Source organism: Triticum dicoccoides, chromosome 6B, assembly GCF_002162155.2.
Source record: "Triticum dicoccoides isolate Atlit2015 ecotype Zavitan chromosome 6B, WEW_v2.0, whole genome shotgun sequence".
In the NCBI taxonomy this organism is placed as follows: domain Eukaryota; kingdom Viridiplantae; phylum Streptophyta; class Magnoliopsida; order Poales; family Poaceae; genus Triticum; species Triticum dicoccoides.
In genome coordinates this window covers 47,264,925-47,288,709 of record NC_041391.1, presented here as the reverse complement: position 1 = coordinate 47,288,709, position 23,785 = coordinate 47,264,925, and the positions used below count along the sequence as shown (strand labels likewise).

At 39.8% G+C, this 23,785-nt stretch overlaps 3 protein-coding genes across 3 annotated transcripts; 1 reads left to right on the top strand and 2 right to left on the bottom strand.

Annotated features, from left to right (window-relative positions):
• The first annotated feature begins 6 nt into the window (after positions 1–6).
• LOC119322378 (60S ribosomal protein L13-1-like) lies at positions 7–1,958 on the top strand. The gene is made up of 5 exons (XM_037595873.1): positions 7–35; positions 204–326; positions 826–959; positions 1,318–1,476; positions 1,563–1,958. The coding sequence occupies exons 2-5, from the start codon at positions 218–220 to the stop codon at positions 1,785–1,787; spliced, it is 627 nt and encodes a 208-aa protein (XP_037451770.1). The 5' UTR covers positions 7–35; positions 204–217; the 3' UTR covers positions 1,788–1,958.
• A 2,214-nt stretch (positions 1,959–4,172) lies between these two features.
• LOC119325847 lies at positions 4,173–6,980 on the bottom strand. Its single transcript, XM_037599568.1, has 2 exons — positions 5,736–6,980; positions 4,173–4,466 (listed from the first exon to the last, which is right to left on the bottom strand). Exons 1-2 carry the CDS (start codon positions 6,923–6,925, stop codon positions 4,454–4,456), a joined length of 1,203 nt encoding a protein of 400 aa, XP_037455465.1. The 5' UTR covers positions 6,926–6,980; the 3' UTR covers positions 4,173–4,453.
• A 5,608-nt stretch (positions 6,981–12,588) lies between these two features.
• LOC119324098 lies at positions 12,589–15,982 on the bottom strand. Its single transcript, XM_037597840.1, has 9 exons — positions 15,771–15,982; positions 15,512–15,538; positions 15,271–15,350; positions 14,896–14,968; positions 14,619–14,676; positions 14,090–14,144; positions 13,438–13,462; positions 13,084–13,175; positions 12,589–12,974 (listed from the first exon to the last, which is right to left on the bottom strand). Exons 1-9 carry the CDS (start codon positions 15,900–15,902, stop codon positions 12,944–12,946), a joined length of 573 nt encoding a protein of 190 aa, XP_037453737.1. The 5' UTR covers positions 15,903–15,982; the 3' UTR covers positions 12,589–12,943.
• Positions 15,983–23,785: the final 7,803 nt, after the last annotated feature.

Genomic DNA, 23,785 nt, shown 5'->3' with positions numbered 1-23,785 from the left:
CGCCGCCGCCGCCGCCGCCGCCCCGTCGTCTCCAGGTTTGTCCCCCCTCCCCGCGCCTCGCCACCGTTCGCGCCCGACGAAATGCCGTCGCGTCTCGCTCCTGCGTTCCCACCACGATCCGTGGCAGTAGATTCGCCGGCGCTTTCTTGCTCGGTAGCTTGGATCCGTGGTTTACTTGGCTGATTTGTTGGTGCGCTGTGCAGGTAAGGAGGGCGAGATGGTGAAGCACAACAACGTCATCCCCAACGGCCACTTCAAGAAGCACTGGCAGAACTATGTCAAGACGTGGTTCAACCAGCCCGCCCGCAAGCAGAGGCGCCGCATCGGTGAGCACCCCCGCCTCCTGGCTCTGATGATGTCTCTGTTTTCCCTTTCTGCCGAGGATCGTACAGCCGGATCTGTAATCTAGCATGCGTAGTTTGTTACCGCTTATGATTATGGCGATGTTCATGACTGATGGATGCTGCTGGGGGTTGAGGTATACAGTGCTGTAGAATGCCATCTATGATATCTGTGAAGTTACTGGGTCAGTTAGTTTTCTCTAGCACGTCTACCATGAATTTTAGCTTGATGCTAGACTAGACGTCCATCTCTGGTATGGTGTGCATGTTTATTGTCATGTCTCAAGCAGTAACATGTGAACAACACTTGCACTGGTGTATGTATTTTACTTGTAAGGAGTTCAGTACATGCTTGCTGCAGCAGGGCAGAGTAGGTGTATCATCATTAGCTTCTTTGTTGATTTACTAGGAAGTTACCATACAATCCAGTGACAGCATATTTATGTTATTGTGTCATCTTACATTTTGTTCTTTTTGTATATAGCTCGCCAGAAGAAGGCTGTGAAGATCTTCCCCCGCCCTACCTCTGGACCTCTTCGCCCCATTGTGCAATGCCAGACCCGCAAGTACAACATGAAGGCCAGGGCTGGCAGAGGCTTTACCCTGGAGGAGCTTAAGGTGATAATTGTTCCTCTGCTCTGTTTCCTTCATCTATGAATAGCCTATGAATGATGCAGCATCATCCGTTCCCATAATTGGTTTATAACTGACCATGGAATTTTGAATGTTTGCTCTGTAAGAACAGTGAAATTCCATGGTTGTACATTGCATCAATTTCTGGCTTTTCTTTGTTCTCTACTTTCAGAGAACTTGTGTTCTCTCTGTACCTTTGAATTGTTTGCGCCCTCCTACAATTGATGCATGCTGCTTGAGTTTAGATTCAGATGTTAGATGAGATTATGTGCTGAGAAACTATAGTTGTGTTACTCCAGAACATTCTTTATCATCTGCTAATGTTTATATACTGTAACTGTAGTCTGCTGGCATCCCAAAGAAGCTCGCTCCGACCATTGGCATTTCTGTGGACCACCGCCGCAAGAACAGGTCGCTTGAGGGTATGCAGTCCAATATCCAGAGGCTCAAGACCTACAAGGCCAAGCTGGTTATCTTCCCAAGGCGTGCTCGCAAGGTCAAGGTATATAACAGCTTACTCTTTTCCACTGTATTTTACATTTGGATGTTCTTGTGTCTGACCCTCTCTAACTGCTCTCTTGTTCCCAGGCTGGTGACTCTACTCCGGAGGAGCTTGCCAACGCCACACAGGTCCAGGGCGACTACATGCCCATTGCCCGTGGCGAGAAGCGCTCAGTCGAGGTCGTGAAGGTCACAGAGGAGATGAAGGAGTTCAAGGCCTATGGCAAGCTCCGCGTCGAGAGGATGAACCAGCGCCAGTTGGGAGCCAGGCAGAAGAAGGCTGCCGAGGCGGAGAAGGAGGAGAAGAAGTGATGAGATGCTTAAAGCAGCTAGTGGGTTCTGTTGTTATCAAGTGCTAGTTTCTGAATTTCTGTTTTGGCCTTCTCGGACATCTTGTTTGATACCTGATATACTTATTTGCATGATCTGCTATCAAATCTTATCCTATGAGTGTCCTTGGATTTTTATCCTTGTATCTCTGATCAGTTTCTGTGTATGAGTGCCTGTGTTTTTGGGTTAATGCTAGAGGATGTTAGAAAGTGGTCAAATTTCCATATGCCATGGTGGAATGTTAGGCTTGCTCCTGAGAATTCAAATGTTTCATGTGTAGCTCATATGCCAGTGAAATTCATGCACGGCAGAAAGGTTTTAATTTTCAATATATCTCGAGTGTTGAAGTGCTTATTAGGGCCAATAATGTGCAATTTAGGTTGCTGATACAAAATCAAAATGAATCGAATATGTAGTGTTTGCAAGGCACCATCTAAGAAGCACAACAAGAAGCATGGTAAACTGTTGTAACAAGAATTGTAATCTGGTTTTTTGTTTGAGCGATATTACCACCAATTTTGGAACCTCTTCTTGCTGGCCATTAACTGCTTGAAGGAACTCATGTGTACTCCTACTAACACTTACCCTTGGAAGTTCTCACCATGCCAAAACTTGCGGGTTGGTTCCGCAAAGCGATGAATACTTTGCGGGTTGGGGATTTGCTATGCTGGGAATTTTCAGGTCTGAGAAAGAAACTTCTCAAAGGAGTAATACTCATTGATATTATACATAAGCATCATCATCTCAAGAAGCACAATTAATACTTTGCGCAAATATCTTTCCAGAAGCACAATAGCAAGAATGCCCACCTGGATGTGTATGTCAGGTTGCTCATAGCAAGATTTGTAAACCAGGTTGTTCATTATCTTGCGCAAAAATTCAGCAAACCAAAACGTTGCTTCACACAATTGTGCATGATAAAGTAATTTCCCTACTTTTCATCAAACTAATACATGGCTCTCGCACATGCACTGTCGAAAAAGAAACAACAGTCCTAGATTTGGCAGAGCACTTCTGCAAACTAGAACATTGCCGGGTTTTGCGCAGTTCAGGAAACAAAATATAGCTTCGCTGCAAACGTTTATTCCAAACGGCAAGATAAAGAGGACACAAAGGGCAAGGTAAGCTGAGAAAGAGAAAATCCCACATCAGAGGTTCCCTTCAGATACAATATATACAGAGAGGGCTCCTTCACTAGTCAAGAAATCTGAAGAAGGTCCTATATAGAGTATATACCATTGATTACCTTATAAGAGAAAGGGCAACAAATCAACCAAGAGCAGTATCTAGCTTGCTGCAATACGCAAGAGAATATTGATAGTTTGCAATATGCAATACGGCGAAATCAGTTTGTTGTGGCAACTTACACAGCCTTTCTTTGAGCAAAACATACTAATATGAAAAAAAAAAATCAGACTTTCCAAGTAGTGAATTATTATTATCCTCCTTTTCTATAATTGATATTTCTATTAAGCATGCAGTACTTCTTGTTGGTGTCATGTAATGTCTGGATTGGTTAATGAGACCAGTATTTCTGCATCATGGTTGCACTATAAAGTACACTGCTTTCTGCATCATGGGTATGATCTATCCTGCATAATAATTGCAGTGATCTCATTAGTACATTGCCACCACAGAGCTTCATGTTATAGTTATCTGGTAGTACAGTGGTAATAACAAGGATTACATCGGCACCCTCGAAAAGGGAAAACATGCAGCTAATTAAGCTAAGCCATGCTCATTTGTTCATTTTTAGATTTTTTTTTAAAATATGTTCTGTTGTCCATGTCAAGCAGAAGAGCATTGTTCAATCTGCTACCACTACTATATATCTCTGTCGATTAATTTGTCTGAAGCGTTCATGTCCATAGTCCCAGATGCCAAATGGACTCTGCACCCTTAATCTTCAGCTTAAGAATCAACAACTACACACAGCTTCCTTCAGCCTGAGTGACTACTAGATGCATATATATTAATTTTACTACTGAGTTCAGTTCATCAACACTTACCCCTGGCTAGTAGTATGATGGATGCATTTGCAAGAGCATACTGCTGCTTGTTCATCCATTTACCAGGGGCCTCTCCTTACTCTGAACCAGCACAGCTACATTCAGTTATCTACTCAAAGAATCTCTTTTGTGACACAACTACATGTTCATTCATTTACCGTCCATGTAGAGTATAGACTGTGGCCTCAAAGAAACGCTTTCTTCGCTGCTACATTGAGCATTGCTGCTAGATTAGAGCAACACATTGCGAACTGAAGTAAATTTCGCAATTGTGAACAAGAACACACTTCTCCAAATGTCATGAGTAACAAACATGCTAGTAGACTACTAGTCGAACCACAAGACTTCCACACAAGCAGATCAGACGAGATAACTACTCAGAATACATGAAGTATTATACGAACAAATAACAAAGATCCGAGTCACATAGGAGTACGTGCTCCAGTTACATAGCAATAGCATCCTGATTCCTAATTAAGCAATTAGTTGATCCAGTAAAGGTTATAATAAAGACAGTTAGAACTGCTATCAGTCTATCACGTACTATACAAAATGCAGCCCACTACTGCTCTTCCTTGATGCCACCCTGATCACTCACGACATAGATAGCATCCATGAGCTTCCTGGTATCTCTCTTCTTCACATTGCATCTCTGTTTCAAAGGAAACAAAACAAAGGTCAGCATGGAGATAATTAAGTATCTGAATACCAAATGGAACACAAACACAAGTAGCTAGTACAACAATAGGATGTTAAATGGCTTCATATCCCAGACATGCAACTTTGCATCATACAGTCTGCAGTGCAGTAAAACAAAAACAAACCTCTGATCATAGAAGGACAAATGACACAGAAGCACAAATTACCCGCTATCAACTTGTACTATCCACAGGAAAGAAATTATGCATAAGAAATTTAGAATCCTCTAAGCAATAGCATGCAGCATGCTTCAACATACGAATATGGGACATTTGTTCTATTATACATCAACATTCTGAAAAGACATGTTTCATACTTCTGAAGGTCCAGTTTTCAGTTTTGCACTTAAGAGTTAAGACTGCTTGATAGTTCAAAAAACATGACACAACAGGATGATGGTCCATGCTAAGACAGCAAAAAAAAAAAATTTAACACCACTGTGAAGTACTATTACAAGACTGCATAAGGGGAAGAACAAGTTCAGAAGCATGCCATTCCAACACCAGCGTTAGAAAAGTAACCATTCCATGGAGTGGTCTCCCCACCGTACTCTGAAACTTCAGTATATGTCTAGCAAATGACAATCGAAACTAGCAAATTTAATTCCGTAACTAGTCTTTGGTCCATAAAAAACATCACTAGCTTCGCTAAAACCAATGAAAAGCTGTCATTAAGGATGACAATATACTGTGAGATAAAAGCTTTGGATTTGGATATAGTCATCTGAGTAGCACTAGGGAAGTAAAAGGTAAATAGAGTCTGTACCCAAGCAGATTATTTGCCTTAGGTGTCCATCATGCTAGTCTATTTAAAAGGACTTTTTCCATAATCTTTTAGCAACCAAGAAACACACCTCCATCCTTCCCTAAGACCGACCTCTCTAATTTCTCTTATCTATCCGCATCTTCCTTCTCAACTAGCCAATCAAGCACCCACGAGGACACGCAAGGGACACCCTAATCCTCCGTGCGGCACCCATGCTACTGAAGTGTCCCCTACTATGACCACAAGTAAACACCCTCTAATATGACCACAATACACAAGCAATTTTAAATCATCAAGGCAATATGGTTAAAATGCCCTACGGAATCAATCATATACCTAACACAATTCCGCATCTATTGCCAAACAATGCGATGGACGATGCACATTGCAAAACTGTGCAACCTCAACAAAGAACACCATACAGATGATGTAAAGGGCTAAAGGCCAAGAGGCGAACCTTGCATGATCACGCCGGAGAGCAGGGAATGTGGGATGCCAGACCATCATAAATGGATGGATATCACCAAAACATTGATTCTCTTCCGTCCGCTCATACACCTTACGCAGTGTCCTGCACCTGGTATCCAGGTGGAGCGCACACCGGCCCATCTGCAAGAGCAAAAACTCAGCATCGTTCCCCACCCGTCTTATGACAAGATCGCTGTCCTCATCCTCAGCCGTGCAGCCTAGCACCCTCAAATCAGGACACATCTCACGCAAACAAATGGTGTCCACCAGCAACCAGTTGCCCCCCTTGTGGAGCCAGATGAGAAGCCGAAACCCCTCGACGAGGATGAAATACACGCCGGAAGCATCGTGAGCCCGTGCCAGCATGGTGGCGCCGCACTCGTCGTGCTTGGTGCCCCGTGGGAGTTGGATCGTGGAGATACTCGAGGCCGTCAGATCCAGGACGACGATGTCGCGCAGGCCTGCCGGCATGTAAATTCTTGTGTCGACGAGCACCGGTCGTGGCTGGAGTAGTGGACGAGGGAGTTGGTGCATGTCCAAGGGAGGCCGCGGGAGCCAGAGACCGTCTTGCAGCGCATACAGGTGCAGCCTGGTTTGTGGTTTGTCCATGGTAGACTCCACGTACAGGTAGTGGTAGGAAAGGCCGCCCCTTTCCTCCGTGGAGAGGATCTGCGTGAAGCTGCAGAGACCGCGGGGCCGGAGTGCGGGGCGCGGGAGCGGCGGGATGAAGGCGACGTCTCTCTGGGGGCACAGCGGGGTGTGCACCCTCATGACCGCCCTGCCCTCGCTCCCGACCTGGACGAAGACGCTGCCGTTACGGCAGTCGTGGATTTGGACCAATTGGCCCCTGTAGATGTCGAGGCTGAAGCTTGCGCGGCGGACGGCGGCGGCGAGCTCTGCGGGCTGCGGCAGCACCGGGACGAAGGCCGGCGGGTCGTCCGGGACGTCCCTGTCGCCCTCGACGTAGAAGCCGAGGAGGCGGGGCGGGTGGCGCTTGCGGAAACGGCGGAGGAAGGCGCGGCCGGACGCGTGCCCCAGCCAGCGCTTGCAGACGAGGGCGGCGCGGAGGAGGGTGGTCGGGAGGGCGACGCGGAGGAGGATCTCTGCGAGGAGGTCGTCGTCGTCCAGCACCTTGGAGGCGGCGGCGGCGGCGGCCGCCGGCTGCCTCTCGCCCTCCATTTCTGTGTGTGTTTTCCGTGGGTGTAGAAAGGGGATCGAGCAAGATGGACGAAGGAGGCAGAGTATCAGCCTATCAGGGGGATAGCACACCTAAAATGCCTTTATGATACTAACTAAAAAAATAATCAATTTAGATATTTCAAAAAATTCTGAATACTTTGTGAATGTTCACAACGTATTTGACTACAACGCCTAAAAAAATCAGATCCAAATTCGAAATACACCTTGAGAAACCAAAATGACAAATCTAGCATGAATAGTGTCATAAAAGGACAAAAGCAAAATTGACACTATTCACATATGAATTTGTCTTTTTTGTTTCTCAATGTACATTTTGAATTTGAAGCTGAAATTTTCGGGGGATGTAGACACATTCCTTATGATTATTCATGATTTTTTTTCAAAAAAATTGCGGCAATAAAAATTGAATTTTAGATGTTTCATGCTAAGACACCTAAAATGCTCCGAGGAGAGTATCAGGTCATACCACCCTTGCAAGGGTGGTATTACCCTCCGGTACCCGTCCGAAAGGGACGACTGACTATTGGTCTTCTATGCCTAGTATAGTAAGGGTGTTTGTAGATGTTGCCTTTCTTACCCTTAGAAAAAAACATGCCGCCTTTCTTTGCTATTGGTTCAGCGCAACTTGCAATCTCTGGCCCGCGACGTACATGCAGAGGAAGAAGAGACTAGTATGCTCTTTAATGTAATTTTATTTTGTATTGGTCGCACTACATCCATTTGTCTATCTTCATACTAGTCTTTATTTTTCTCGATATTAATCAGATCTAAAATGCCCTTTGGGTATCTTTATTAAAAAAATAAGATACCTTTGCAAAGGTCATTCCATCTTCTCAGGAGAGCTGACAAGTACTGCACTGTATGTTGTCCATCTTCTCACCTGTGTGTACGATCAATTGTTATAATTTGGGATTTTTTTTAGATTCGTTTATTCAAAAGGTTATCTCTTAAACCGTGCATCCAAGTGCCGAACCGTTTTCACAATTGGATTTCTATCGTCGAGATCTTTGAAACTAAATCTCATGGAAGAAAAAAAATTACGTTTCTTTTCCTTTCTGAGAGGCACATCGCGGAAGCAAAATATGTGTCTCCCGTGAAAGCCAAAACACACACACACACATTTATTTTTCTTTTTCTGAGAGCAAATATGTGCCTCCACCATAAGTAAATTTGTGCCTCCCGTGAAAGAAAAACACGTTTTTTTTTCTTTTTCCGAAAGGCACAGCTGTGTCTCAAATGGAAGCAAACATATGGCTCCCATGGGAGCAAAAAAAAACACGTGCTCCTGATGTAATTTCAATGAACATATTCATAGATCAATAAAAGCCTGGCCGTTTTGTTCTAAAAAAAGTCTGGTGCCAGCGCCAGTGCCATTCTGTCTGGCAGGCTGCTGGTTGCAGCATGTAGTTTGCTTTAGAATCACATTTTGCTTTGTGGAAATCTCTCTTCTTAGTCAAGCCCCGCCTTGTCAAGAACAACCCGTCTATAATCGGGGCACCAGATCTCAGTTGTCCAACACATCAAGTCACGGCCAGTTCGACAAACAAGGGATGGAATCAGAGCGGTTTTACGCAAGTGCTCTGCACACGACGGTCTATGAACGATTGAAGGACGATGCATACTTCCAACGGCAGTGATTAGTACTCCCTCTGTAAAGACATATAAGACCGTTTATATCGCTAAAATAGTGATCTAAACGGTCTTCTATTTTTTCTACAAAGGGAGTAATATGCTACTCCCTCCGTAAACTAATATAAGAGCGTTTAGATCATTAAAGTAGTGATCTAAACACTCTTATATTAGTTTACAGAGAGAGTACAATCTAATGGCTGATTCAACCACGTGCAGATTGGCCAGAAAATTGCCATCGCTAGAGCAGTGTTCGTGGTTTTACTACTCCAGTGTCCTGCCCTGCTTCCAGGAATCGGGGGCCAACCTCCCGAGTTGGGACTGAGTTGGACCGAACTTCCAAGGGAACACGAGCTCGGCGCCCTTGAAGTTGTCCGAGCACAGCTCACCCGGGTGCTTCAGTGGGACTCACCGGGGTCAGTATCTTTAAAGAGCTTTCTATAGGAACCACTATATAGCGGTGGATCCCCAACGCATACAATGCTGCCAACTCAAAAGCTGTCACATGAGGTATCTCTATATTTCACTCTTTTCTTCATTTAAGTTATTGTATCCCACCAGCTGGGGCCTACCCACGTGATCTAACCATTTGGGTCCCACCCATGTGATTTGAGCCATGCCCCTCGCTTTTACACTTACGCTTGACAAGTCTCTCACTTCACACACGTACAAAAATACATACATAGTAATTTCAGAAATATTTCAAAACAGCTACTTGAATTTTTAAAACCATCTCAATCATTTCAAATAAATCTTCACTCATTTACAAGAAACTAGTTTTAAAAAAACAGATTAAAAAAACAGATTTCAAATAAATCTTCACTCATTCACTCATTTACAACAAACTAGTTTTAAAACCATCTCAATCATTTCAAATAATCATTTAGTTTTAATAAATCTTCACTTTAAACTAGTTTCAAATAAATTTTTAATAATTTTAAAAACAGATTTTACAATTTTAAAAAAACGTGTTTACAAAGAAAAGATTCCGACCATTTCCAAAAGCTGATTTCAATAGTTTCATAATTTGAATTTTCATTTTTTTAGACTAATTCCACTCATTCCGGAAAAATCAATATCATTTTTTCTTCAAATAAACAAATTTTAACTCGTTTAAAGAACTGCTTTCGATTTTTCAAAAGTTCATTTCAACTCTTTAAATAAACAAATTAAATCCTTTATTTCATATATTCCAATCACACATCCCAAAAAAGTGAAACTGATTATTTCAAATGGGTGACATCAACAATTCCGATATCTTTAAAAGGTGGTTTCAACTATTCCAATTTTAGATTTTCTCAAAAAAATTGAAATTGATTATTCCAAAAGTGACACAAACAATTTCATTTTTTTATTTCAACAACTATTTAAATACATATCACACTACAATAACAAGTTACACATATGAGAAATATCAGTTTCATGTAACAATTTTGAATTTTGAACAACATTTGTTTCATATATTCCAATCTCGCACATCACAAAAAAGTGAAACTGATTATTTCAAATGGGTGACATCAACAATTTCAATATCTTTAAAAGGTGATTTCAACTATTCCAATGTCAGATTTTCTCAAAAGAATTTGAAATTGATTATTCCAAAAGCGAGACAAACAATTACAAATTTTTTTATTTCAAGAACTATTTCAATACACATCACACTGCAATAACAAGTTACACATATGAGAAATATCGGTTTCATATATTCCAATCACACACATCACAAATGGGTGAAATCAACAATTTTGAATTATGCCAACTCAAAAGCTATCACATGGTGTATCTTTGTATTTCACTCTTCTCTTCATTTAAGCCATTGTATTCCACCAGCTGGGGCCCACCCACGTGATTTGAGCCATGCCCCTCGGTTTACACTTACGCTTGAGAAGTCTCTCACTTCACACACGTACAGAACCACATACATAGTAATTTCAGCTTATTTTTTCAAAGGATCAACCTCTCTCACTTTAAATTGATTGAAATATTTTAAACCACATATTTGATTTTGAAAAATCATTCCATTCATTTCAAATAAAACTTCGCTCATTTACAAGAAACTACTTTTAACAATTTTAAATACCGATTTCACAATATGGAAAAACAGTGTTTACAAAAAAACAGATTCAGACCATTTCAAGAAGCTGATTTCAATTGTTCCGTAAATTGATTTTCATTTTTTAAAAGTAATTCCACTATTTCCAAAAAACCGATATGATTTTTCTTTAAAAAGGATTTTTTAATCTCTTTTAAAGAAATGATTGCAAAATTTTGAAAGTTCATTTCAACTCTTTCAAAAAAACAAATTCAACCATTTATTTCATATATTCCAATCTCACACACCACAAGAAACTAAAACAGACTATTTCAAATGGGTGACATCAACAATTCAACTATCATTAAAAGTTTATTTCAAATATCGCACTTTAAGATTTTATAAAATAAATAAATTGATTATTCTAAAAGAGACAAAAAAATACAATTTTATTTAAACTATTTCAATACAGATCACACTACAATAACAAGTTACGCATATGAGAAATATCAGTTTCATGTAACAATTTTGAATTTTTAACAAAATTTATTTCATATATTCCAATCTCGCACATCCCAAAAAAGTGAAACTGATTATTTCAAATGGGTGACATCAACAATTCCGATATCATTAAAAGTTTATTTCAACTATCGCACTTTCAGATTTTATTAAAAAAATTGAAATTGATTATTCTAAAAGTGACAACGAAATTTCAATTTTTATTAAACTATTTAAATACAGATCACAGTACAATAACAAGTTACATATATGAGAATTATTTCATGTAACAATTTTGAATTTTGAACAAAATTTATTTCATATATTCCAATCTCGCACATCACAAAAAAAGTGAAACTGATTATTTCAAATGGGTGACATCAACAATTCCGATATCTTTAAAATGTGGTTTCAACTATTCCAATTTTAGATTTTCTTAAAAAAATTGAAATTGATTATTCCAAAAGTGACACAAACAATTTCAATTTTTTATTTCAACAACTATTTAAATACATATCATACTGCAATAACAAGTTACACATATGAGAAATATCAGTTTCATGTAACAATTTTGAATTTTGAACAACACTTATTTCATATATTCCAATGCGCACATCACAAAAAAGTGAAACTGATTATTCCAAATGGGTGACATCAACAATTTCAATATCTTTAAAACGTTATTTCAACTATTCAAATTTAAGATTTTCTCAAAAAAGAATTGACTTGATTATTGCAAAAGCGACACAAACAATTTCAAATTTTATTTCAGCAACTATTCCAATACAGATCACACTGCAATAACAAAATGCTTCCAACAATAGTCTTTTTGGACCATCGATTTTAATTTTTTTGCCCAGACCTCCACCAATGTCATTTCAACCTGAAGTTTTGCATACAGCTAGAAAATTTATCAATGTTCATCACAAAAAAAGATTTAGATTTTTTTCATTTTAATATTTTTCCGGGTTTTACTGTTAATGCAGGAGCATATGAGCTCGCGATCAAATACTCCATGTCCCATGGTCATGCGTCTTTTTTGCTGGTCTTGTTAATGAGTTGCACCAGCGTGCGCTAACCGTAATATGATATTCAAATTATTTAGCAAAAGTTAGCGGAATGTAAGATGCACTCTTAGGCCAATAACAGCAGGTAGACGCCGTTTTTTTGACAGGAGGTAGACGCTTGATTACTCTAAAATCTCACTTTTAGCATAAGTAGTGCTCAGACATCAGAATACTTTGGTTTGTGCACCAAGGGGATTTGTACATTTATATGCGATGGTTAAACAAGTATAGCAGATTTGCTAAACTTCGGTCTTTATAAAAACTGATATTATAACAAAGAGGGTTGTTAAAATCTTAGTAGTTTAATTAACACCATACATAGCGAGCAAAATCTTATGGAAGTAGCATGAAATAAGCTTTGATACTATTCATGGGATTCCATAAATATCACATTTCAAAATCAAAACAATTGGAACTTTTCAGAAAAATTTGCACCTTTCATTTTTCATTTATAGTATCCCTGGCTCGCAGGAGGGCTGAGAGCAAAATGTTCGGACTAGACGTTACAAGGGATATCACAAAAGCAGATCATACCATGCGACCAACTGTAGTTCAGTATGCAAAAAATTCTCAAAGTTTGAATGTTCTCAATACATCGGTCGATCATATGTGAAAAACTGCAAGTCCCTCTTCAAGACAACAATGTGAGTGTAAAATCGCAGACCCTAAGAAATAACAGCTTCATTTCCTACTGGAGCTTCTTCTTTGACGCTTCTCAGGCATTCATCTGCTTTTCATCGTCGAGTAAATATGGGGAGCTAACACGTGCTGTTATAGTTCATCGTCGATCGGGGCCGTGGCACTGGAGATGGCAGGAAGGAGAAATGAACAATGAGAAAACGTTAGCCAGTTCGAGTAAGTGCAAAGGGCGCGAATCAGCTGATTCATATATACGCTGATACGTCATATACCTTGTGGGCTGACAGTGTTTGCTAATATCCTGGCAAAGAGCCTGGCTCACGTTCCCGGATTCTGCCGAGCTTGTTTTTATCCACTCAGCAAGCTGCAATAGAAAAAAATAACCCATGTCAGGCCTTGTGCCAACAACTTTACAGATCTTCACAGTTAAAAAAACAAAACACAGCTACCAAATAAGTGGAGAAAAACTCATCTGATCTTTACAAATATCTACTCCCTCCGTCCCAAAATTCTTGTCTTAGATTTATCTATACATCCGTATCTAGACAAATCTAAGACAAGAATTTTGGGACGGAGGGAGTATAAAATACTGTCTGAAGGGTAATGCCATCCAAGACAAGAAGTACCTCGTCCTCAGTTTCCTCCAGTAACCTGCACGATAAGTGAACTTTGTCAGCACGCCCAGTGAGTCACTTATTCAATAGCCAACACAATTCATAAAAAGCCAAGAAAGGTAATATCATCTTTCGACAACTGTTAAATCTGCATTTCTAAAGCAATCTAATTCTTTGCCAAACTAAGCACCTACTACAAGCAAATTTGACCTTACACAAATAGGAAAAAACAGAGTTCTTCATGTTTTTTGACAGAAACCTGAGAGCTTTATTAAGGCTACATCACAGCTCCGTCCACACTCAATGGGGTTACAAGGGGTCGTTGGCAACAAGGCCACACGCCCAACACACTGTTAGTCAGTTACAAGGTATTACTGAAGAAGGACGAGCGCCCTTTATACACTTCACTAACAAGATGATGGCTATGCTATATAAAATATGTTAAATCAAGCAAACAAAAAATAGGTAATAAAAGGTTAATGAGGGCAGAGATAAATTACTTTTTTGCCCAAGTTTACTACTTCCTCAGATCCATTTTACTTGTCGCTGATTTAGTACAAAGTCTAGGCTGGTATGTTCAAAGTTCTGTACTAGCATATTTAGGAGAAATAAACTCTGTTTTCCATCAGTTCAATTCTCTGAAGTACTGAAAACTGCACCATACCTTCCACAGTAACTGGATAGATTTTTGGAGTGTGCTCGTGCTGCAGCTTTCTTATCTACAAACAAATTATCAGACAATCAGTAAACGATTAGTAACTACAATTCACACTTCTTTACAGCTCATATTCATTATATCGCAATAAGAATAATCCAATACAGAGTAGCGGTTATCATTTGCTTGTTTTTTAGCTTAATGTATCCACAAGTTCATTTCCTTGTAATGGATACTAACTCTTACTTATTTTACGTTAACGGAAGACTATCTCTCAATGATGTCCTGCATGATTGTATTGGCATCGTCGAGTCTGGGGGTCCTTGTAATAAGACTATCATGGCGAGCACTGGGGATATACACTTCTAATCTAGGGCTTGCTGCATTTCCTGAGATGACACTTGTGTGGAACAACTGAGCAAGAAGAATAAGCAGAACAAACTATGGGGTATGGCCGTGACTCTCCAGTGTTTATGGTGTGGTAACAACTTAAACTCAGTCGAAAGAGTAAACAGGTACCACAAATATCCTAACTTACCAGTTTGAAAACTGCTCCAGCTTGCTACTTTCACCCATTCTTTTTCGCCTGATTCCAACTGCACACAATTCAGTTTATTAGGTGACTAAAATGCTTTGGCTGGTGCTCAAATTATAGAGAACAGATCAACAGTTTAATACTAGAGGGATAACTCGATTATAGTATATCCATATATCCGAGTAGACAACTTAATATGTTGAAGAAAAGATCTAGCCTGAATAAGATGGCAGTGTGCAGTAACAAAATTCTAAAACAGTTGTGTAGCTTCATTTTATACCTTCTGCAGCGTATAGTCTTGCATCTTATCACATAGGTCATCCAGAAGCTCTACAATCCGAAGCTCGCTGACTCTGCACCGCACATACAGTATCAAGGACATACCAATGCAAAAAAATAAAAGGTAAAAACTATGTCCATCATTTATTATGCAAGTGCTGAGATGCACCCAAGATGAACAAAAAGAGTCCATGTAGTGTTTAGTATTAGCAAACGTATGGTGAATTGTCAGTATTCCTCTGCATCACATCGTGTCCATTTGATGTTCCAATACTGTTAGAATGCACGTTTCTGTACTGTTGTAGTCGAGCATACTCTTTTTTGCCGCAGTTTAGCCATTGAACAGCAGAGGGGTAGTGCAGCATAGATGATATACCTGTAATCGATGACCTTCCCCTCGCGCTGACCTTTGGAATTTAACCTGTTACGCAGGTCCAAGTGATTTCTTGGTTTCTCCTGCATTAAGAGAAATTCAGGACAGTGGACAATCAATGAATGGCCCTGGTTACAAGAAACTGGAAGAAACACATAACTACCAAATCAGCACTGCAGATGATAGCAGAAATCAAGCACCCAAACAATGGCAACTGAAAGACGGGAAGTTTTTTTTTACTTACACTTGATATTCCAATCTCCAGCTCAGCCTGCAAAGACAAGACCGGACAACACATCAGATCTTCTGCTACTAGAATGTGCCTCTGAAACACAGACCGCTGAAACTTTCAACAGTCTACCACGTCTGCACTAAATCCACGGAGATCCAGTGCTCCGTCCATCTCCGGAAGATGGCTTAGCGGCGAGCGGTAAATATGAAAGATGGGAACTTTGGAAGCTAGGAACTGAGAGGAGGACGGAAGGCGGAGGAGACGAGCTCACCGCGACGGCTTTGCAGGCGGCGCACTTGTCGCCGATGGCGGAGGCGGAGGCGCCGGCGGCCGCCGCGAATACAGCGGCGAAGAGGAGCAGGAGCGCGCCGGATCTGCGGTGGATCGCTCGTCTCGGCTCCATCTCTCCCACCAGCGATCTCGATCTCCGGTCTCCGCTTCTTTCTTCCTCGTCGCGTGAGTTTGGTCCTTTTGCAGATTTGACCCCCAGGTCCGGCACATCTTTAAATACGTCCCTGCAGCTCCCACTCCCACGGAACATTCTGGACCTCCTTGACCAATTTACTTATACTTTACTTACGTCAGTCCGGGCCCACCTGTCATCACACATGCAGTGGCAGATCCCACCGTCTGAGAAAAATACAGTGAACAGACAATTTTCTTTCGAGGACAGGCTGAACAAGCTAAGAAAATAAATTAGAATGAGGCAAATGCATTGGTAGTCATAAAACTTGCACGTCAGTTGACGCATAAACTTATAAAATACATGTTTCTAGCAATTTAACTTGTCCTCTCGTTCATATACGATGCTTTCTGTTGTATTCGGCCGTATCCCAGGCACACGTGGCATGCCAAGTTGCAAGGACCCACTGTCAGTGGCTGCGGGTAAACCACGAGCATTTTTTTTATTTTTCATAAAGCACCATTATATTTAGTTTACACAAAAATCCTCAAATAAAATTGAAACCGCCGGCGCAGGGAATGGGATTCAAATCCATGACCTGCTGCCATTAGCAGCGCATGCATAAGCACTCTGACCAACTGACATTTGACAATTGGCTACCACAGTTAGTTTTATAGAACATGGACAGTACTAATTTAAGTGGAAATTAAATTAAAAAAAGGTGCGCAAAAAGGGGATAGCCGCGTCTGCAATTAAAAAGATATATATACAATTTATCTTTTGTATTCTTATTTCTTTTTTCCTATGTAAGAAAACAACTTATATTCTTGATAAACTTTTCAGATAAATCGACTAAATTTCTGTTTGAATTTGCATATTTTTAATTCGAAAATCTAGATAAAAGGATATATAGTGCAGAATGAATGTATGTATTTTTTTTTTGAACAAATCAACTAAATTTTTATTTGAATTCAAATAATTTTAACTTTAAAAATCTAGTGTGGAATCTATGCACATAAATTCTATTGGACAAATCAACGAAATTTTTGTTTGAATTTGAATAATTTTAAATTTGAAAATCTAGATAATTGGAAATATAGTGCAGAACGAAAGTACATATATTTTTCAAACAAATCAACTAAATTTTTGTTTCAAATCAAATAATTTTAACTTAAAAAATCTAGTGTGGAATGAATGCATGTAAATTCTGTTGGACAAATCGATGAAACTTTTGTTTGAATTTATATAATTTTAAATTTGAAAATCTAGATAAATGGAAATATAGTGCAGAACGAATGTACATAATTTTTTCAGACAAATCAACTAAATCTTTATTTCAAATCTAATAATTTTAACTTAAAAATCTAACACTAAAGGAATGAACATAAATTCTTCTGGAAAAATCAATGAAATTTTTGTTTAGTTTTAAATAATTCTAAACTTGAAAGTCTAGATAAAATAAAATATAGGTCAAAAAGAATGCATGTATTTTTTTGGACAAATCAACTAATTTTTTGAATTTGAATAATTTTAAATTAAAAATCTAGATAAAAGAAGACATACTGCAGAATAAATGTACGTAAATTTCTTTCGGAGAAATGAGCGAAAAAATTGTTTGAATTCGAATAATTTTGAAAAATCAAGATAAAAGAAAATATAGTTCAGCTGATTTGTCTGAAAGAAAGTTAAATTTTGAATAATTGTTAATTTGAAAACAATAGACTGCTCAATGAGAATGATCCCACTCTCCCCATTGTAATATGCATATGTCATGGCGAACTTCTATTGCCCGGGTAGTTTTTTTTTTAAAATAGAACAAGATAGATAACAACATACACGAACATTTCTATTCCCTGCATGAACATTTTTTTAAATATTTGAACATTTTAAAAATGCAACTGACGTTTTTTAATTACACAAATCTTTTTAACAATATTTAAGATTTTTTTAAATGTCACGTACTTTTAATGTAACACATGAACATTTGTTAAATATCACAAACAACAGAATATAAGTTGCTTTTTTGCATCAATTTATTCCTCCAGGGAATAACACGACAGATCGTTTATTCCTTTGTTGGATTGAGCGAACATTGTGTTAAAGAACATTTCGTTTGTTAGTTTTACATCAATTTATTCCTGTTGAGTGGCTACAACAGTTATTAATTGAGAAGGACGATCAGTTTGAATCCACTGACCGCTATTTTTTATTCCTGTTTCTCGTCGCAAGACACTATGTGCTCACAGATGCTCAATTGAATAAAAGCCGAGTGTTATTTTCTTCCCAAAAAATATATAATCCGTGGCTCACCCAACACCTTACCACTCACAGTCACTGACATGTGGGCCACATTCATGCTGACATGTCACATGAGCAGGAGATCTAACCGGATACAGAAGAAGTGACCATATCTGCACGCATAGACAAGTTATGTGACTGCGATGACGTATTTTACAACTTTTAGCACTAAACTAAACATGAGATGCAAGTTCTATGACTGCCACTGATATTACCTCAATTAGAATTCTATATGTCTAAGAAATTCATCCACATTGTCTCATTTATCAACCTATCCACTTCATCATATAAGTCTCACATATGCCACCTCATATTTAAATGCACATGCAAGTTATTTACATCATCAAGCGCATCCAACCAATCAATTTTTTACTTTTTAACACATGCACACACACTTGACATCATCAAACACCCATGCAACAATTTAACTTTTCACTTTCTACCACATGCAAGCCCTCCCATCATCAAAGAACATGACCCCCCCCCCCCCACACACATACCATTAAGTTGTATTTTTATTTATCAACAATAAATAATTAAACGTAAATGTCACAAGAGAATATAACATGCATCCATCCTCCATTTATTCTAGGTTGATTGTGGTGTGGTACAATTCTTGTATATTTTATTTTTGTTTTTGATAAGTTCATTGTTAAAAATTTCTGCAGGAACGCGCTGGGCGTCATCTCGTTTTCGTCAAAACACCTACTTGTAAGTGAGAAACATATATTGATCTCTATTCAAGGAAATTGAGTCGGTTTATGTAGAAAACAGGGTCGAATTAAGAGGACGATATGATGAACATGTTTCATGCTTGCCATGCCGGCACTTTTGATGTGCGACGACTGAATTATGGAATTATAACTTTAATTCCTAAAGCCTCTGAGGCTAACAAAATTCAATAGTTTCCTCCCATTAGGTGCTTATATAAGTTGATCGATAAAGCTTTGGTCTTTAGATTGGACCCTATTACAAAAAAATTGATTAGCATTACTCAAAATGCCTACATTAAGGGGAGGAATATAATGGATGGTGTCCTTTCTTTACATGAAAATCCTCATCATTGTCATTGTAAGAAACTACGTGGGATTGTGCTCAAAATTGACTTTGAGAAGGCATATGACAAATTCAATTGGGATTTCTTGTTGGAATGCTACGAATTAGGATGCTTTAATGCTATTTGGTGTAGTTGGATTAAGAACATTCTACACAATGAAACTGTTAGTGAAAAAACTTAATAACACTAATGGCTCCCTATTTTCGGAGCCATAAAGGGGTGAGACAGGGGGACCCTCTATCTCCTTTCCTTTTTAATTTGGCCACTGAATGCTTGCCAAATTAATTCAAAATGCTCAAAAGAATAATCTTCTTACTAGTTTGGCTCCTGATCTGGTTGATACTGGAGTAGCTCTGCTCCAGTATGCCAATGATACATCGTTGTGTATCAGTCATGATCATGAGAGAGCTTCTAATTTGAAAATCATTCTTTATACTTTTGAGGTCATGTCTGGCCTCAAGATTAACTATTAGAAAAGTGAAATCTTTTGTGTTGGAGGGGATGAGAATATCCTGGAGTTCTATGTTGAGCTCTTTGGCTGTGATATTGGGCACTTCCCAATGAAGTATTTAAGGGTCCATGTTGGCTTTGTTGCTTCAAAAACTTTGATCTCTCTTATATTGAAAATAAACGTATTAAGAAGTGTGATGCCTGGGTGGGGAAAATTGGATCCTCTAGTGGTAGAACTACCCTCCTAAAGTCTAACCTATCAAATATCTCCCATTTCCATATGTATATGTTTTCAATGAACAAAGGATTCATTAGGAAGATGGATAAACATTGTAGGAACTTTTCTGGCAAAGAAAAGTTGGAAGAAAAAGGTATTGCCTAGTGGTCTAGGGTTTGTAGGTCAAAAAAATAAAGGGGGCCTTAGTATTAAGGACTTGACAAGGCAGAATATAAGCCTCCTTGTCAAGTGGCGTTGGAAACACGAGCATTGTAAGGGCCTCTAGCAGGATATTATTAAGGCTAAATATTTGAAAAGAGACAATGTTGCTAGTATTAAAGAAAACTTTTCTGATTCCCCTATTTGGAAAGACCTTATGACAGTTAAGGAGGTATATGTGTTGGGAAGAGAGGTGAACGATCTTTGGCAACATTGCTAGGTTATGGAAAGAACTTTGGGATGATACTATTCCTTTGTTAATAAAATCCCTCAGTTCCTTGAGGTTTGTAACTTCCATGATTATACTATAAAAATTGTCTTAAGGTTTTGATACTTCCAATTCCTTTAGAAGAATACTATCTAATGATATGTTGGAACAATTGAACTTCATCACCAACATATGCCCTAGTGTTGCTTCTTTTCAGGAGCAGGATGTAGTCTCCTAGAAGTTTGGCCCTAATAAGAAGTTCACTACAAAATATTTTTACAAGATGTTGGAAAGGCCTGTTGCAGGGTGTGACTGCGAGTGGATCTAGGAAGCTAAGATTCATGAAAAATTTAGTTTTTTATGTGGCAATTATCACAAGATGTGGTAGTAACTAGGGATGTTATGAGTAGAAGGACCTGCTCGACAATCCAAAATGTTCTTTTTTGTGGAGACAGAGAAACCTCTTGGGACCTTTTTTTATTATGCACTATTGCACGCGTGGTTTGGCAATCGTTGGGATTGGTGCTGGTAACTTATCTCTGTCCAAAAACTTGTGGCATTTTTTTGCTTGATGCTATTGTTTTTTCCCTGGTGGAGAAAAATTAAATACTATGGGTCTTGCTGCTATCTGCTGGAGTACTTGCAACTGCCGAAATCGTGCTACCTTTGAGTTCAAATGGCCCCATACTCCTTTTGAGGTGGTTTTTGCTTCGTGCGCATATCTTATCTCTTGGGAAGGTCTCCATAAGGAAATGATTCTAGATAGTTGAAGTATAGAGCCAAAATGCCGAGGAATAACACCACCAACATGATGAGGATTTGCGCTGTGATCCAAGGAGGTCCTGATGTTGCTCAAGCTTGAAGCTATTTTGCTTGTGGCATGATGCTTTCCGATCTAGTCATTTCAGTTAATGTTGTTGGTGTAATGTCCTATAGTTTGCCGAGCACTAAAAAAGGCGGAGGCTATGCCGAGTGTTCTACCTGTACCGAGTACTTGACAAAATACACTCGACAAATATTCCGACACTCAGTAAAGATGCCTATTCCGCTAATGAGGGGACTGTCATTCTGCATTCTCCTACATTTGGTATGAGAGCTAGATTTAAGATTTTGAGTTGCATGTGTTTCTTGATGGCCACTTCTCTAGCCACGCAACTCCACGGTGGATGAAGTAAACCTCTGGTATGGTATAGGAGCCCTGTTCAAGATTTCGTCTGATTAACCAGTTAACCCGTCGATTAATACATACTCTTAGGGTCATCGAGTAGCCGATAAAATTGACCGGTCAATTGATAACTGACCGATTAGCGTATTAATCCCCTACTCCCCGACCAACCTAGCAGGTACCAGTTAACAATTTCCTCAACAATGTATAATAGTACATGCCACAAATGACAACGAAACCATAATTACTACCTTGTTTCACAAAACAATCAAATAAAAACAAGTTTACCAATTGTCATGGAAACTGTCGTGGAAATATCACGTCAGATGTCCTAACGAAAGGACTTAGTCATGGAGCCATCGCAACGAGATTAGCTTGAAGGGGTTAAAAACCGGAACAAAGGACACAGGGAGTTTATACTGGTTCGGCCCCTTGCGGTGAAGGTAAAAGCATACGATCCAGTTGTTGTGGGATTGATTGATCTCGATGAGCAGGGAGCGAATCCGCTTTACCTATCTCTCGAGTTGTTGTTTCCTGTCCCTGAACCGCCGCCGGGTCATCCCTATATATACACAGGTTGACGCCCGGCCGGTCTACAGAATCCCGAGGCCGGCTCATACAAGTGTCCGGCTCGGTTTCTTCCTTTCCCTAACTTACAATACAAGTTATACATGTATGACGGTTTACTACTATGGGCCCTAACCCGCCATTGGGCTCTGGGCCTTTAAGCCTCCATAGTTAAAGCGCCATGTACTTCGTCTTCATGGGTTCTTTATGCAGGACTCCTTGTGAGTGTAATCCGGCCCCTCCTGGGCGGTTTAACTCAGTAGTCATATCCCCAACATTAGGCCCCAGATTGGTTTGAACCTGTTCTTGTCAATCTTCAACTTAGAGAAATTCTGTTTTGAACATTTTCATGTTGATCTTGTGATCCGCCGTGACGTCATCTGCATAAAAATGTCATATATATTCCTCTTTTATTAATTGACCTCCGAAGATCGAGGCGACAGCTATGCCCTATATTCCCTTTTTAGGCTCCTCGATTTTCGCGCCTATCACTTATCCCTTTGCATTTATAAATAAGACTGGGGGTCCTTTCCATTCTCCCCCTTGCCTCTTCGCATATTCTTCTTCCTCGCGACCCCGAAGAGCTCGAGCATCGCCGCCGCCGTCGACCTTTGCATCTGCACCAACAAGGCCGCTCCATCAACCTGATCTTGACCAGAAACACTGCGACGCTCCTCCGCTGCCCCGCAGCCTTGGTAAGTACTCATCTTCCCAACTATCAGATCTACATTAGGGTTCCATGGTTCTCCGATGTTTCATCAGCGTTCATCGGTGCTTGTATGTTTTCCCTTACTGTCTCATTGAATCTAGACAAACCCGACATCTTCTTTTTGCGGCCGAAGTTGTAGCTTTAGTCTGCCTCACCACAGTATCTCTTCGTTCCTGGATAGATCTCATCTGGACCTTTGCTGTTCTACTATCGCCATTTTAGGGTTCAGAAATTCTTCTTTACTGAATCGCGGTAGATCCAAAATTATAACACCATCTTGTGAAACCTGTTTCTGCAGCACTTAGCAAATTTCAGATATGTTTCTTCCACTGTAGGCGGTTTAACTTTTAGAAAATGATAATCCGCCAGGTACCATTAGCCCTCACATAAACCGCCATCTTGACTTGAGCATTAGTATCCGGTTTAACGTGCATACATGCTCCGGTTAAATCCCCCGGTTTAACACCGGTTTATGCGCATCAATCTTGAACCGTGAACTGTCATTTGAACTTCCTTTATAGTTTGTCATCAAAAATGGCCAAACAATTCTCTTCTTGCAATTGGGTTCCCTCCCGGATCAAAGAAGAGCAACTTACTGGGTATGTTCTGACTGGCGCTTTAGCCAAGAAGGAGGTCATTCATTGGAGAGTCCCTGGTACTGAGAATCCTCCTGAACCTCAAGATGGAGATGTGGTTGTGTTTATGCAACATCTGGACCGAGGGTTTAGCGCTCCCGGATCAAAAAATTTCCGTGATGTACTTGCCGACTTCCAACTCCATCCTCAAGACATTGGACCGAACTCTATGTCCAACATTTGCAATTTCCAAGTATTCTGCGAAGTTTATCTGCAAGAAGAACCGACTGTTGAATTTTTCAGAGACTTCTTCCACTTGAACCGTGGTACTGAGTTCACTGATAGCCCCAATACAGAGCTTGGCGGGGTATCGATTCAAAAAAGGAAAGAAGTCAATTTTCCTCATGCCAAACATCAC